Below are 18,314 nucleotides of genomic sequence, written 5' to 3'. Positions count from 1 at the left end.
AGCTGTTCTAGTCCCGTCGACATCCGTGCCCGGTATAGTCCACATCGGTCTATATTTCGATAAGGCTGCCATATATAGACCCATCTTGTGATTTAAGGTATAGGGCCATTTGGACCACATCGAGCCATTATTTCTTCCGTCTGTCGAAATCACAATAGCAGTCGAAAAAGGCGAGCCAATTGAAATTTTACCCAGAGACTTCATATTGATGTAGATCGTTGGAGATTACAAATGGGCCATATCGGTTCAGATTTATATATAGCCCCCATATACACCGATCTTTCTATTTGATATATTGAGCCCCTGGGAGCCACAATTATTATCCGATGTGGCCGAAATTTTGCACGGTGTGCTTCGTTATGACTTCCAACAATTGTGCCAAGTACGGTTCAAATCAAATCTTCATCATCTTTCGATTTGACTTCTTGAGCCCTTGCAAGCCGCAATTTTTGTCCGATTTGGCAAAAATTTTGCATGCGGTGTTCTGTTGCGATTTCCAACAACTGTGCCAAGTACGGTTCAAATCAGTCTATAACCTGATAAAGCTCCCATATAAAGCGGTCTCTCGATCATCCTTGTTCGGTTCCTAGAAGCTTTAATATTTGCGGGTTTGTCAGAAGTGTGGTATGTAGAATAAAATGCCCTTGAACTAAATTTTGTATAAATTTTTAGCAGAATCCGTGGTGGTGTGTTCCCAAAATTCGGCCTGGCCGAACTTAGCACGCTTTTACTGGAACGCAAATGAAACGCAAACCATTTGAAATATTTCAAAATATTTATTATAAAAACATTTATGAATGGAACTCGATTTCGTTCATATGGCCACAGCGTGCACGTATAGATCTGTCAATACGTTGAACCCTATTTCGAAGACTCGGCCGTAAATTTCCGCCGAAACTCTCGCTATTTCCAATGACTTGACTTAACCCCAAAGAAAATAGTCTAGAGGCCTCAAATCACAGGAACAAGGCGGCCAATCGTCTGGGCTATTTCAAGTGGTAACACGCTCAACACACTTACTCTTTAATAAATCGATTGCCACGTGTGCTGTGTGGCTTGTGGCACTGTCCTGTTGAAACCATATGTCGTCCAGTTCCATATCTTGCAATTCAGACCAAAAATAATCAGTGGTAGCGTTAACCATTCAGGATAACCTGACGATTGGCATTGCCGAAAAAGAAGTATGGTCCAATGACGACGCCGGCATGCAAACCCCACCTAAAAGTTATTTTTTGTGGATAAAGTGTTGATTCGTGAAACACATGTGGATTTTCACGCGTGCACGTATGCATCTGTCAATATGTTGAACCCTATTTCGAAGACTCGGCCGTAAATTTCCGCCGAAACTCTCGCTACTTTCCACGCAATGTTAGCTCTGAGCACTTTCAACGTCGTCGGATTATTGGCATAGACCAATGGCTTGACTTAACCCCAAAGGAATTAGTCTAGAGGCCTCAAATCGCAGGAACGAGACGGTCAATCGTCTGGGCCACTTCTAGTGGTAACACGCTCAACACACTTACTCTTCAATAAATCGATTGTCACGTGTGCTGTGTGGCTTGTGGCACTGTCCTGTTGAAACCATATGTCGTCCAGTTCCATATCTTGCAATTCAAACCAAAAATAATCAGTGGTAGCGTTAACCATTCAGGATAACCTGACGATTGGCATTGCCAAACCCCACCTAAAAGTTATTTTTTGTGAATAAAGTGTTGATTCGTGAAACACATGTGGATTTTCACGCGTGCACGTATGCATCTGTCAATATGTTGAACCCTATTTCGAAGACTCGGCCGTAAATTTCCGCCGAAACTCTCGCTACTTTCCACGCAATGTTAGCTCTGAGCACTTTCAACGTCGTCGGATTGTTGGCATAGACCAATGACTTGACTTAACCCCAAAGAAAATAGTCTAGAGGCCTCAAATCGCAGGAACGAGGCGGCCAATCGTCTGGGCCATTTCTAGTGGTAATACGCTCAACACACTTACTCTTCAATAAATCGATTGTAACGTGTGCTGTGTGGCTTGTGGAACTTGTGGCCAGTTCCATATCTTGCAATTCAGGCCACAAGTAATCAGTGAGCATGATGCGGTAGTATTGTCCTTTCACAGTAATGTGACGATAGGCATTGTCGACGAAGAAGTATGGCCCAATGACGCCGACGAAGTGCAAACCCCACCTAAAAGTTATTTTTTTGTGGATAAAGTGTTGATTCGTGAAACACATGTGGATTTTCACCTGACCCATAACGTTAAGCCAAAAATGGGTTTCGTTAAAATTGGAGTTAACTCTCTTAAAGTAGCGGTCAAAATTGCAAATTCGCCCATAAACATTCCATTAAGGAACAGAGGCAAACTTCTCACTTATGAATGAATGCTGTTCATTTCAAGTTTTTAATTTCAATGATAAGGGGCATCTCAGCGCTACGTTGACCTCCTCTATTAATCAGTACCCCAATTTGACTTTATGAACTCCCTAAAGCCTTCTTCATTTGCTGATTTGCTGTGTTGAATTTGCATACAAGCTAACGCAAATTTTTACTTGCATTTTACTCTCTCCTTTATAGCAAAAATCTCTTATACTTCCTCCCAATATTTATTCACCCTTTTCCCTCCTCCCTGTTATTTCCAATTTAGGATTGACTGGTTCTTACCACACAAATAATAACCGCTGGCGGTAACCTAACTAAATTTTATGGCATCCCAAGCTTGTTTATTGTTTTGCTGCCCCTCCCCCCATATATTTGCATAAATATTAAAATCGATTTTATGTTGATTAAAATTGACCATGAACTCTGCTCCACTGAATTTGCACTGCATTGTAGTTAGCCAATGGCTATGTATAAAAATTAATTAAGCTGTAACCAAAACTGCTGTGATATACAATTTATTGGAAATTCCATAAAATTCCATGCAAAGATTTGAAATCATTTACTTACGGCTATGCAGAATATTGAAAATAGCGATAGAATTTTGGGGGATGAACTGCTGCTGAGATTGGGGAATTATTATGATTATGGAAGACACCCCTTTTTCATGATATGTCAGATAGAGACAATGAAAAAGAAATTGGTTGAGATATGGTTTATTGATATGCATAAAATTCTAAGAAAGCATTTTCAGAAGGGTTGCAAGCGCATAAAGGATTTGTATACCCACCACCATAGGATGGGGGTATACCAATCTAATCATTCCGTTTGTAACACCTCGCAATATTGGGTTGCCCAAAAAGTAATTGCGGATTTTTGATATAGTCGGCGTTGACAAATTTTTTCACAGCTTGTGACTCGGTAATTGCATTCTTTCTTCTGTCAGTTATCAGCTGTTACTTTTAGCTTGTTTTACAAAAAAAGTGTAAAACAAGTAAAAAGGCGTTAAGTTCGGCCTGGCCGAACTTTGGATACCCACCACCTCGGGTATATATGTAAACCACCTTTCATCAAAATTCGGTGAAAATTTCATACCTTATACTCATATACCTCATACCGATCTGAACTATATACGACACGAATGTCGAAAAGCCGAACAAAAGTCACTGTGTCAAATTTCAGTGAAATCGGATTATAAATGCGCCTTTTATGGGGCCAAGACTTTAAATCGAGATATCGGTCTACATGGCAGCTATATCCAAATCTGGACCGATTTGGGCCAAGTTGCAAAAACATGTTGAAGAGCGTAACACTAAGCACTGTCCCAAATTTCGGCGAATTCGGACAATAAATGCCTCTTTTATGGGCCCTAAATCTTAAATCCAGAGATCGGTCTATATGGCAGCTATATTCAAATCTGGACCGATCTGGGCAAAATTGAAGAAGGACGTCGAAGAGCCGAACCAAACTCACTGTCTCAAATTTCAGCGACATCGGACAATAAATGCGTCTTTTATGGCCAAACAAAATATAAAACCTAGATATCGGTCTATATGGCAGCTATATCCAAATCTGGACCGATCTGTGCGATATTGCAGAAGTATGTCAAGGAGCTTAACTTAACTCACTGTTCCAAATTTCGGGGACATCGGGCAATAAATGAGCATTTTATGGGCCTTAAACAATAAATCAAGAAATCGGTCTATATGGCAGCTATATCCAAATTTGAACCGATCTGGACCAAATTAAAGAAATATGTCAAAGGGCCTAACACATCTCACTGTCCCAAATTTCAGCAAAATCGGATAATAAATGTGGCTATTATGGGTCTTACACCATAAATCGGAGGATCGATCTATATGGCAGCTATATCCAAATCTGGACCGATCTGAGCCAAATTAACGAAGGATGTTGATGGGCCTTACACAATTCACTGCCCCGAATTTCATCAAAATCGGATAATAAATGTGGCTTTTGTGGGCCTAACACGCTTAACTCCCATATAAACCGATCTCCCGATTTGACTTCTTGAGCCACTGGAGGCCGCAATGTTTTTCCGATTTGGCTGAAATTTTGCATACAGTGTTCCGTTATGACTTCCAACAACTGTCTTAAGTACGGTCTGAATCGGTCTATAACCTGATATGACTCCCATATAAACCGATCTCCCAAATTGACTTCTTGAACCCATGCAAGCAGCAATTTTGGTCCGATTTGGCTGAAATTGAGCACCTACCCTATAAGTACAATGTGGTACCCATATCCAATTCTGTACCAATTTTGATGGACCTCGACGAGCAAATATGTTCAAACTGTAACAACTGCGGTTGACAAATGACAACATTATGGCAAATTACCCAAACCCTGACGAACGTATATATGGGAGCTATATCTAAATCTGAACCGATTCCGAGCAAACTTCTCAGATAATGTGGTAGTCGTCGAGGAAAGCGTTGTGCACAATTTTGGCAATATTGGTCAAACAATGCGCTTGCAGTGGGTCTTGGGGTGAAAATCTGGCGATATACATATATGACAGCTATATCTAAATCTGGGCCGATTTCTATGAAATTCACCAGTAATATCGAGAGTCATAGGAAAATCCTAACTGCCAAATTTCGACAGAATCGGATAACAAATGAGTACTTTTTTGCAATATTTCTCAAAATCGGAGGAACATATATATGGGAGCTATAGCTAAATCTGAACCGATTTCGAGCCAACTCCTCAGACAATGTGGTAGTCGTTGAGGAAAGCGTTTTGCAAAATTTTGGCAAGATTAGTCAATAAATGCGCTTGCAGTGGCTCTTGGGGTGAAAATCGGGCGATATATATTTCTGTGAGCTAAAGCTAAATCTGAACCGATTTCATGAAATTCACCAGTAATATTGAGAGTCAAGAGGAAATCCTTCCTACAAAATTTCGAGAGAATCGGTTAACTAATGACCATTTCATTGCAGTATTACTGCTAATCGGACGAACATATATATGGGAGCTATATCCAAATTTGAACCCAATTTCTATAATATTCACTTTTAATATCGAGAGCCATAAAAAAAATCCTTTCTGCCAAATTTCGAGACAATCGGTTAACAAATGACAATTGTATTGCAGTATTACTGCAAATCGGACGAACATATATATGGGAGCTATATCCAAATCTAAACCGATTTCTATGAAATTCATCAGTAATATTGAGAGTCATAAGAAAATCCTTTCTACCAAATTTCAAGAGAATCGGTAGACAAATGACAATTTTATTGCAGTATTACTGCAAATCGGACGAACATATATATGGGAGCTATATCCAAATCTGAACCGATTTCTATGAAATTCACCAGTTATATTAGGAGTCATAAGAAAATCCTTCCTGCCAAATTTCGAGGGAATCGGTTGACAAATGACCATTTTATAGCTGTATTACTGCAAATCGGACGAACATATATATGGGAGCTATATCCAAATCCGAACCGATTTCTATAATATTCACTTTTAATATCGAGAAACATAAGAAAATCCTTCTTGCCAAATTTCGAGAGAATCGGTTAACTAATGACCATTTTATTGCTGTATTACTGCAAATCGGACGAACGTATATATGGGAGCTATATCCAAATCCAAACCGATTTCTATAATATTCACTTTTAATATCGAAAAACATAAGAAAATCCTTCCCGTCAAATTTCGAGAGAATCGGTTAACTAATGACCATTTTATTGCTGTATTACTGCAAATCGGACGAACATATATATGGGAGCTCTATCCAAACCTGAACCGATTTCTATGAAATTCACCAGTTATATTGGGAGTCATAAGGAAATCCTTCCTGCAAAATTTCGAGAGAATCGGTTAACAAATTACCATTTCATTGCAGTATTACTGCTAATCGGACGAACATATATATGGGAGCTATATCCAAATTTGAACCCAATTTCTATAATATTCACTTTTAATATCGAGAGCCATAAAAAAAATCCTTTCTGCCAAATTTCGAGAGAATCGGTTAACAAATGACAATTGTATTGCAGTATTACTGCAAATCGGACGAACATATATATGGGAGCTATATCCAAATCTAAACCGATTTCTATGAAATTCATCAGTAATATTGAGAGTCATAAGAAAATCCTTTCTGCCAAATTTCAAGAGAATGGGTCTACAAATAACCATTTTACTGCTGTATTACTGCAAATCGGACGAACATATATATGGGAGCTATATCCAAATCTGAACCGATTACTATGAAATTCATCAGTAATATTGAGAGTCATAAAAAAATCCTTCCTGCCGAATTTCGACAGAATCGGTTGTCAAATGACCATTTTATTGCATTATTACTGAAAATCGGACGAACATATATATGGGAGCTATATCCAAATCTGAACCTATTTCTATGAAATTCATCAGTAATATCAAGAGTCATAAAAAAATCCTTCTTGCCGAATTTCGACAGAATCGGTTGACAAATGACCATTTTATTGCAGTATTACTGCAAATCGGACGAACATATATATGGGAGCTATATCCAGATCTGAACCGATTTATTCCAATTTCATTAGGCTTGGTCTCTAGGCCGAAAAACACGCCTACACCAAAGTTGAATACGATGGGATGAAAATTGCGACCTGTAGTTTGTACACGGACGGGCAGACAGACAGACGGACATGGCTAAATCGAATCAGAAAGTGATTCTGAGTCGATCGTTATACTTAGCAATGGGTCTATCTCTCTTCCTTTTGGGTGTTACAAACTAATTCACTAAGTTATAATACCCTGTACCACAGTAGTGGTGTAGGGTATACAAATGTCCCTCTACCCTATGGTGTTGGATATAAAAATTCTTCTTTATACTCTGCACCCATTTGAACTAAAAAAGCAACACCATGGTGCTAAACAAATTAATTATACTTAATTCAATTGATGAAAGCTGACACACATTTTGCCTGCCAGCATTCATAAACATAGCATAGCAAAAGTCAATATCCGCATAAACAACAACTAAAAGTTGAAGTTTTTTTCCACTTGATTGGACATTTTTAATTACCCATATGCGTTATGAAAATATTATCGTAACATAAAGATCTGTGCTTTTATTGCATTCGCTACATTTAGCTAGAGTAAATTGGAACAATTAATTTATTTCATCTAAGATTGCTGATATCAAGGAGGAAAATATTTATGAATTGTTGCGAAATTAAAAAAAATATGGTGGATGGAATAAAAACAAGCTAGTGGGAAAAGTGGGTTTAACATTAATTAACTGTGCTACTTTAACAACTGGTCGCCGCGAATTTTACTCAAAAACTTTTTCTTGTAGACACCACCATAGAATGGGGAAATACTCATATTGCAATACCGTTTAAATAACATCATATACTTGACCTTCTAAGATTCTAGGGCTATTTAGCGATATCTGTCTGTCCTTCTATCTGCCTGCGTGTCTGTCCGTCCATGTGTCTGCCTGCCTGTCTGTCCGTCTATGTGACTGCCAGTCTGTCGTATTAGTCTGACCGTATGTGCATCCGTCCATTTTTTCGGCTGCCTGTGTATATGGTTGTCTTCCCAAGCGTCAATACGTCCGTCTCTATGTCAGTGTGTCTGTCCGTCTATTTTCCTGTGTGTCCCTTCATCTGTATGAGATATAAATTCATGGTGATGTATATACAAAACTAGCTGGACAGGGCCCGCTACGCTACGCCTTCTTTCACTCTCTTATATTATCTAAGCTTATACTGGCACGATCAGGAAATATTGGGTAGCCCAAAAAGTAATTAATTGGATTTTTCATATAGTCGGCGTTGAAAAATTTTTTCGCAGCTTGTGACTCTGTAATTGCATTCTTTCTTCTTTCAGTTATCAGCTGTTACTTTTAGCTTGCTTTAGAAAAAAATTGTAAAAAAACTATATTTGATTAAAGTTCATTCTAAGTTTATTAAATTATTATTATTATTATTATTATTATTATTATTATTTATTAAAAATGCATTTACTTTCTTTTAAAAAATCCGCAATTACTTTTTGGGCAACCCAATAAGTTCTGTTTGGTGTTTGGGCCTTTCAGATATTTCGCCCCATTGTAGATATCATGTTGGTGCTCTACTCCCATATACCTTTCATATTAGCCTTATATTTCTATGGTCGGTAAATATGTCCGGTATGGGGGTATTTTTGGGGGTGAGATGGACCCCGATATATCAGCTTCATGGTAGTCTGAAATATCTTTCATTTTATTATTATGGGTCTATATTTCCTTGTGGCGGGCTTTGGAGGTTGGGCGGACAACTCCCCAGGATATCCACCTTAAATAAAGGATACCAAATTTCTGTTTTTGAGTTTTTATAAACATACTAAATTTCGCTTAAATCGCCCCACCCATATCCGAAATCTGGCGTTTTTGAAAATAGGATAAGGGCAGGGTCCGCCCATTGAAGTTTGGATGTTTGATCTACTTTATTCTCTTGGTTTTGGTTTGCCCCGAAAACGGATATCAGATTCATAATCTACTCCCAAAAACCATAAAAAAGGTGCTCAACTTTTTGCCATAATCCACAAATATGTCCACTTTGAGGGGTATATAGGGTGGGGCGGCCACCCACGTAGTAAAACCTGAAAAATATCAGCATCGTGCTCTATTCTCAAATTTCTTTTATGTGAGCCCCAATTGCCATTGGTTTAGGGGGAGTTTAAGGGGTGAGACGTCCTTCACCCCAAACGCCATAATAGGCAAACATGGCGGGTTTGAAAGTAGGAGTTTAGATGGCGGACCCTGATAACAATACCAGCATCTTGCTAGAGCACGGTTTTATTTGAGCCCCATAATGTCAAGCATTTTGAATGTGGCGATCAAGATATTCAGGATTATGGGTCTCGTTCAGATCCACAGAAATTATTTTTTTTGTATTGGTTATCCATATTCGAAAATCATGTTTCAAAGCCACCACTTGGGATACCACATTGTTAAAGAATCCCAGGTCCTCCTGCATCTATCCCAATTTGATAAAAAAAAAGTGTACTCTACCACCAAAGACCTTTTATTTCTGTTCTATTCTCTCCTGATCGAACTTCATATGTAATTTTTAATATTTTTTTTTTTTTTTTGGTAGGACAGGGGAGGGGGATTGCCCTCTGACACGTCCTTTCATTTGAGTACAATATATTCTACGTCATCCTACATGACAGTTTCGCGTTAATTTTATTGGGAGGAAAGGGTGGGTCCCTCCGACCCTAAAACCCAAAAGACAATTTATTTGAGGTCTTTATTGTCGCGATATATATGTCCTGCTGAGCAGCAGGACGGCTGGACGTGACATAGATTTTTGTATCCTGTATATCAACATTAGATTCACATATTATTCCACTCAAACTACACTTCCTATTGAAGGGTATTTAGTGGGTGTGACGGTCCCAGACTCTAGCCCAAATATGTATACCAGATTGGTAGTCAACTCCCAAAGACCTTTCATTTGATACCCATTTTGTGACGTTGGACATTCGTGCCCGTTGAAGGGGTTTTTGGGTCGGAGAGGCCCCGTAGAAACCTGTTATTAAATTCTTATAACAGATGTGTACGAAACTTCCAAACAACTTTTATTCGACATCCATATTGTCTCAATTGGTAAATATGCCGTGCGGGGAGGTTTTAGGAGGTGGAGAGACCCCTCAGACACAATTTTTATGTCAGATTTGTACTCTACTTTTAAATACCTTTCATTTGATACCCATATTGCCCAAAGCGGTGAAAGAGTCCCGTTGGGTGTTTTTTTTTTTTGGAGGTGGGGGACCCCCCGAAAGCTTTAGGCGAAATTTGTGTACCAAGTTCGAACTCTACTTTTAACTACCATTCGTTTGATACCTATATTGTACCAATCGGTAAACATGTCAGTGCGGTAGGGTTTTGGGGGGTGGGGATGCCCCTCAGACACCAAGGAATAACTTTTAAATACCTTTCATTGGAAACCGATATTGCCCAAAGCGGTAATAGAGTCTTGTTGGGGGTTTGTTGGGGGTGGGGGACCCCTCCGAATACTTTGGGCGAGAATTGTATACCAAGTTTGTACTCTACTCTTAAAAGCCTTTCATTTGATACCCATATTGTCCCAATCTGTAAACATGTCCGTCCCGATGAGGTTTTGGGATGGGGCGTCCCCCCAGGTTCCAAAAATGTTATACCAATTTCGTGTTTTTGGGGTACCATAAGGTGGCATATCAAATTTCGTTTAAATCGGTGCACTTATCTCCGAGATCTGGTGTTTTTTGAGGCTTGGTGTATCGTGGGGGGGGGGAGGGTCCGCACCTCCAATAACTGTGCCAAGTACTGTCCAAATCGGTCAAGAACCTGATATTGCTCCCATATAAACCGATCTACTGATTTGATTTATTGAGCCAATGGAAGCCACAGTTTTTGTCCAATTCGGCTGACATTTGGTATATAATGTTCTGTTATGACTTCCAACAACTGTACCAAGTACGATCCAAATCGGTTAAGAACCTGATATAGCTCCCATATAAACCGATCTCCCGATTTGACTTCCTGAGTCCTTATAAGCAACAATATTTGTACAATTTGGTTGAAATTAAGCATTCGGTGTTCTGTTACGACTTCCAACAACTGTCCCAAATATGGTCCAAATTGGTCTATAACCTGATATAGCTTCCATATAAACCGGTCTTTCCATCATCCTTGTTCGGTTCCTAGAGGCTTTAATTTTTGTGGTTTGACAGAAGTTTGGTATGTTGAACAAAATTATGCCCTTCAATTAAATTTATTTTGTATAAATTTTTATCAGAATCCATGGTGGTGAGTGCCCTAGTTTCGGCCTGGCCGAATTTAGCATGCTTTTACTTGTTATGGCTCAAAACTTCTAATCGCTAGATTTGTATGAATGAGGGCTATATCCGTTTATTGACCGATTCGGAACTTACTCGTCATGGATATTGGAAGTCAGCACAGAAGTCCCCGTTACAAGTTTCAGCCAAATCGAATGGAAACTAAGGGGGCTGTTAGGAGTCAAATTCGGGAATCGTAATCTCTCTGTCTACCTGTCTGCCTGCTGCTTTGGTTACCTTTCTGTCGGTCCGTCCGCCCATCCGTCTATCCATCCTCCTTTACATACATACTCGGTATATTCATGTTGGTGAATATTAAAAAGTTTCACCCGGACCAACTTATCGCCTTGTACTCGTGACTTCTCATTTCATCTACTTTTTCCAACAGACATTTTTCTCTGGGTGTATTCGTGCAAATTGTTTTTTCCCAACCGAATGACTAATATGGCTTTATTATTGTTTTGTTCTCACCATTGATTAAGATAAATTACACGACAAACACTCTCTTATATCCACACTCATGCCCCCATACACACACACACACTAAATCACCATAGAAAATCAAATATTATTCATTCAGCGTAAATCTCACCACTACACTTTCAATTGTCAAATTGTGGATTGTGGGTGATTTAAAACTCACCCACCCACTGCCAACATAAACACCCAAGTACAGCCAAAGCAGTAGTCAACTAAACGCCCCGATAGATGTTAAATCAAAACATTAATGCGTATTTGGAAAAATCTACGTTTTTATCTATAGGAGAAGATAATGGGGTGTGACGAATAAAAATAAATATAAAAAAAAGGAGAATAGTAGGTATGTGCGATTTTGTTAAAATTTGATAAATTTACTATAATTAGGATTTTGCATTGAAATGGTATTTTTATACCCACCACCGAACACACCGAAATATCCATTTCCGACCCTATAAAGTAAATATATTCTTGATCAGCGTAAGAATCCAAGACGATCTAGCCATGTCAGTCCATCTGTCCGTCTGTCTGTTGAAATCACGCTACCGTCTTCAAAAATAGAGATATTGAGCTGAAACTTTGCACAGATTCTTTTTTTGTCCATAAGCAGGTTAAGTTCGAAGATGGGCTACAACGGACTATATCTTGATATAGCCCCCATATAGACCGATGCGCCGATTTAGGGTCTTAGGCCAATAAAAGCCTCATTTATTATCCCATTTTGCTGAAATTTGGGACAATGAGTTGTGTTAAGCCCCTCGACATCCTTCTTCAATGTGGCCGAGATCGGTCCAGATTTGGATATAGCTGCCATATAGTCCGATCCTCCGATTTAGAATCTTGGGCCCATAAAAGCCACATTTATTATCCGATTTTGCTGAAATTTGGAATAGTGAGTTGTCTTAGGTCCTTCGACATCCTTCTTCAATATGGCCGAGATCAGTCCAGATTTGGATATAGCTACCATATAGACCGATCCGCCGATTTAAGGTCTTAGGCCCATAAAAGGCACATTTATTATCCGATTATGCTGAAATATGGGATAGTGAGTTGTGTTAGGCAATTGGACATCCTTCTTCAATATGGCCCAGATCGGTCCAGATTTGGATATAGTTGCCATATAGACCGATCTCACGAGTTAGTGTCTTAGGCCCATAAAAGCCCCATTTATTACCCAATTTTGCTGAAATTTGGGTTAATGAGTTGTGTTAGGCCCTTCGACATCCTTCTGTAATTTGGCTCAAATCGGTCGAGATTTGGATATAGCTGCCATATAGACCGATCTCACGATTTAAGATTTTGGGCCCAAAAAATGCCCATTTATTGTTCGATGTCGCCGAAATTTGGGACAGTGAGTTGTGTTAGGCAATTGGACATCCTTCTTCAATTTGACCCAGATCGGTCCAGATTTGGATATAGCTACCATATAGACCGATCCGCCGATTTAAAGTCTTAGGCCCATAAAAGTTCCATTTATTATCTGATTTTGATGAAATTTGGGACAATGAGTTATGTTAGGCCCTTCGACATCCTTCTTCAAATTGGCCCAGATCGGTCCAGATTTGAATATATCTGCCATATAGACCGATCCGCCGATTTAGGGTCTTAGGCCTATAAAAAGCGCATTTATTGTCCTATATCACCGAAAGTATAAATTCGCTCCAGTCTTATATACAAACACACACACTTCAAATTTTCCCTCCCCTTACCCACTCAAAGATTTTTTTCCACATCATTCACCTGTTGTACTCATAACGAGGATAATCAACCAATACACATACAACACATCTCAATTTGCTTAAAAATAACAACAACAAAAACACAATCAAATAAGCTCAAACTAAAGTTTCAACCTTCCATACAATGCATAGAGAACAGCTCTCTTTCTCACACTTGGCTCTTACCTAAGTTCCCATTGACAAAAATTAACTGAAATTTATGTCTTCATTCAATTTGCAGTAAAAACAAAAAAATTCTTAGAAATTACGATGTTATGGAGAAGATGTTTGGAATGTCGGAAAATGAATTCAGTCAAGTGCAAAAAAAATTCATTGGATTCATTGCTCAAGGGCATTTGAGGAAAAAAAATCACAAAATATGGGAAAATTTTGTGAATGAGCAGAAATATTTCAAATGTGTAGGAGATTCCAAACGGAATGAAAGAATATCTGAAATGTAAAGAAGAAAAGAAATTTGAAGGGGAAACCACAAGGGGGGAAATATGAGGACTTGAGCAAAAGAAGGAAATATATATTTTTAAATTTTTACTGCAATTTTTTCAACAAATTTTAAAATTTCGAAAAAAAATTTAAAATTTTATAGCATTTTCTATATATAAAACTCAATATGTGTTTCTTTGTCCGTTTGTCAGTCTCCTTGTTCTTTGTTTGTTTGTTCCGAACAGACTCGGAAACGGCTTAACCGATTTTCTTGAAATTTTCAAAGATTGTGTTGGATATCGGAAGGGGGGCGGACCCTCCCCCTTACCCCAATAGCACCGCCTAAAAATAAAAGTTGATCAATCGGGACAATATAGGATTCAAATGAAAGGTATTCAAGAGTTGAGTACTAACTTGATAATAAAAATTGGATACAGATACCTAGGGGGCCGCCCCGACCCCAAAACTCCCTCAAATAGACATATCGAACGATAATGACTCAATTGAAAGGTATTAGCGCGTGGATTACGAATATGATCTGGAAGGAGCAATAGGCTATAAAATTTGTTGATATCATAAGGGGGCGGACCCTCCCCCTTACCGCAAAGCACCACCCAAAAGTAAAAGTGAACCAATCGGGACAATATGGGACTTAAATGAAAAGCTTTAGAGTGTAGATTACCAAAATTGTCTGGAAGGAGCAATAGACTATAGAATTTGTTGATATCGTAAGGGGGTGAACCCTCCCCTTTACCCCAATAAAGGGAGGACGTCCCCTTAATCCAAAGGCACCACCCAGAGGTAAAAGTGGAGTAGATTGTGAATGTGGTTTGGTTTGAACATTGAATCCAGGTAACTAGAGGACCGCCCCGAACCAAAACCCCCGCAAATAGACCTATTGGACGATAATGACAATATAGGACTCAAATGAAAGGTGTTAGCGAGTAGATTACGAATATGGTCTGGAAGGAGCTATAGGCTAAAGAATTTGTTGATATCGTAAAGGGGTGGACCCTTCCCCTTTATCCCAGAGCACTACTTGGAAGAAAAAGTGGGCCAATCGGGGCAATATAGGACTCAAATGAAAGGTATTAGGGAGTAGATTACGAACAAGGTCTGGAGAGAGCAATAAGCTGCAGAATTTGTTGATATCGTAAGGGGGCGGACCCTCCCCCTTACACCAAAGCATCACCCAAAAGCAAAAGTGGACCGATCGGGGCAATATGGGAATAAAATGATAGGTACTCGGGAGTAGAGTATTAATTAAATAAAAAAAAAATTGGGTCCCAATACCTAGGGGGCCGCCCCGAACCAAAACCCCCGCAAATAGGCATATTGGTCGAAAATTTCAATATTGGACTCATTTGAGAGGTATTAAGGAGTAGATTATGTGTGGTGGTGGGTATAAAAAAAAATGTCAGGAAAAAAAATCGAAAACAAAATTTAAATGTCACATTCTAGGTTAGGTTAGATTAGGTTGAGTGGATTGCCCACCAAAAGTTAGTTCACTCGGAGGCCAGTCTGGCCCATTGTGCAACTCTAGAATGAAAGGGAAGAGAAAGAAGATGTGAGACCTCAGACCACGTAAGCGCGGATGGCACCCCCCATCGGAACGATCCTGTTCCTTCAACAAATCACAGGCGACCTACCAGTGGTACGTTCGCAAGTTCATCCAGATTACAGAAGAAACTGCTCTTCAGTTACCTCCCTGCAGACCCGAACATGAACACAGCAAGTGCTCAATAGCCTCCTTTTCATCCTCATCGAGGCAACTCCTACAATAGTCTATGTGCGGTATTCCCATGCGCGCCGCCATGCGGCCTATGGCATAATGTCCGTTTATGATCCCTGACAAGGTACTCATCGACCTCTTATCGAACGCCAGCAACTCTCTCGTCTTCTTCTAGTCGATAACCGGCCACAGTGCTTTTACATTCGGGCAACCACCAACCGAGTCCCACTTCGCCACCTATGTCCCCTGGCCATTCCCCCTACTGTGTTCAAAAGCTTGTCAAATGGCACGTTGGCAAGACTGAACCCCCGGCTCAGACGAGCCCCTCCTGGCGCACTCGTCCGCCTTCTCATTCCATCGAATCCCCTCATCCCATGTCAGCGTCACATCGTGAGTCCCACCTCGCCACCAACGACCCCTGGCCATTCCCTCTACTGTGTTCAGCAGCTCGTCAAATGGCACGTAGACAATACCGATGACTGCGCTGCGCTGACTGAGCAGACAAACCCCTCCTGGCGCACTCGTCCGCTTTCTTATTCCCTGGAATTTCCTCATCCCATGTCAGCGTCACATCATGGGCCCGGAACCTATCCAGGTACTCCAAACAATCCGCCACTCATCTCGACCTCACCATCCTCGACACCAAAGACCCCTGGCCATTCCCTTTACTGTGTTCAGCAGCTCGTCAAATGGCACGTAGGCAAGACCGATGACTGGTCCGCCCGGAGCAGACGAACCCCTTCTGGCGAACTCGTCCGCTTTCTTATTCCCTGGAATTTCCTCATCCCATGTCAGCGTCACATCATGGGCCCGGAACCTATCCAGGTACTCCAAAAACAATCCGCCACGCATCTCGACCTAACCATCCTCGACACCAATGACCCCTGGCCATTCCCTTTACTATGTTCAGCAGCTCGTCAAATGGCACGTAGACAATACCTATGACTGGTCCGCCCGGAGCAGACGAACTTCTACTGGCGAACTCGTCTGCCTTCTTATTCCCTGGAATTTCCTCATCCCATGTCTATCCAGGTACTCCAAACAATCCGCCACGCATCTCGACCTCACCATCCTCGACCCTAAGACCTTGAGCGCCCCCATACTGTCCACATAAATTCGGAGTTTCGAAGGCGGTAAGTCCCTTAACAGAATTTCTCTTGCGGCCACCTCAATGGCACAGACCTCTGCCTGAAAGTCCGTGTACTCGTCCGGCAGTCTCAGAGACATACTGATATTGAGTGCATCAGAGTAGACCCCCAATCCACTCACTAACTTCATCTTTAAGCCATCTGTGTAGATCGAGGTCTAATCCTTATCAAGTACAGCATTTGCCCTCCATTCATGCCCTCACTCCAGTCGGCACTGATGCCAGGTATTCGGAGATCCTCCTCAATCTAAGCTCTGCATCCATACCACCCAGAATCGAACTGTGGCCGCAACTATCCTCCTTCAGTATGCCGAGCTCCCTCAGCCAAAGCGCAACCCTGCCGGTGCAGTTTGGAATATAGGCCTCAATGGGCTACATATGCCAGACCTGCCTGCGGTGCGGACTTCAGTGCCCCTGTGACACCAGCTCAAGCCAGTCTTTGGACCTTCTCGAACTCCCTCGCATGCGTCCTCTTCTCTACGGCATTCTACTATACCAGTGCTCCATAGGTCAGTACTGGTCTCACGATGGCCGTATACATCCAATAAATCATCTTGCGTGTTACCCCCCACTTCCTACCGAACATTCTCCTGCAGGAGTAAGAAGCTCACAGTGCCTTACATCTTTTTTCCTCGGTGTTCCTCTTCCACTACAGTTTCCATTCGAGGACTATGCCTATGTACTTCACCTTTTTCGACAGACGCAGGGTGACCCCATCCAAGGATGGGAGTCTGAACTCCGGTATCTTATACGTAGGCGTGAAGAACACCAGCTCCGTCTTCCCTGAGTTAGTCCTCAACCCATTTCGGTAAGCCCTTCGCGACAAACTCCTCTGTGACCTTTCCATGATCTCGCTGATCGTCGACAGAAACCAGCCTCGGATCAGCAGCACGACGTCATCTACATAAGTCCTCGTGCCGTTCCCATCGAGATCCATTGGGATTTCTTTAATCACGAGGTTCCATAGAATCTGCTCGAACACCCCTCCTTGAGGCGTTCCTCTTAGCACACGCCTTCTGACCACACTATCTCCCAGGTTCGCATTAATACTCCTGCCATAAAGCATTCTAAAACTAATAAATATTTGAAATAACTTTTCTACGAGGATACAATTTTAGGAAAATATTATTCGGCCAAAATATTCTTAAAAAAATAATTGAAAAAAATTTTATCAAATTATTTTTGGTTAAAAATTTCTATAAGAAATAAAATGGAAGAAATTTTCTAAAAAAAATTGAAGATGATTTTCCAAAAAATTTTCTGCTAATTAAATTTTTTGGAAAAATCCATGAATTTTAAATTTTATCCAAATCTACCATCAAAGTTCATTTCTAAATTGCGAATAATCATACGCTCTCCGTACCTTTTCATGTTACTTATACGCCCCTTAACACAAGGAATTATTATTAGTTATACGCCCAACAGCACCTGTACCAATCAACATTATTTAAAGGCGTATATTTTAGATTTTTTTCAGCTTTCTATTTTTCCTCGAGTGTAACCTGTCACTTTAATTTGTGGGTGAGTGCCACACAATGACACTCAGCATGTATGGTTTTTTTTCCCCCAATTTTGCAAAGCACTTGAATTAGTGTTGTTTGTTT

At 40.5% G+C, this 18,314-nt stretch overlaps 1 protein-coding gene across 1 annotated transcript in view; it reads left to right on the top strand.

Annotated features, from left to right (window-relative positions):
• LOC131996875 (axoneme-associated protein mst101(2)-like) overlaps positions 1-17,219 on the top strand; it is a 35,305-nt gene extending 18,086 nt beyond the window's left edge. Inside the window, exon 3 of the mRNA XM_059367052.1 lies at positions 16,984-17,219. Within this exon, the coding sequence (XP_059223035.1) occupies positions 16,984-17,219 (236 nt within the window). The remainder of the gene's footprint in view (positions 1-16,983) is intronic.
• Positions 17,220-18,314: the final 1,095 nt, after the last annotated feature.

The sequence above is a fragment of the Stomoxys calcitrans genome, chromosome 4 (genome assembly GCF_963082655.1).
Source record: "Stomoxys calcitrans chromosome 4, idStoCalc2.1, whole genome shotgun sequence".
NCBI lineage: Eukaryota > Metazoa > Arthropoda > Insecta > Diptera > Muscidae > Stomoxys > Stomoxys calcitrans.
The sequence above is the reverse complement of the archived record's forward strand: the minus strand, read 5'-3'. Positions and strand labels throughout refer to the sequence as shown.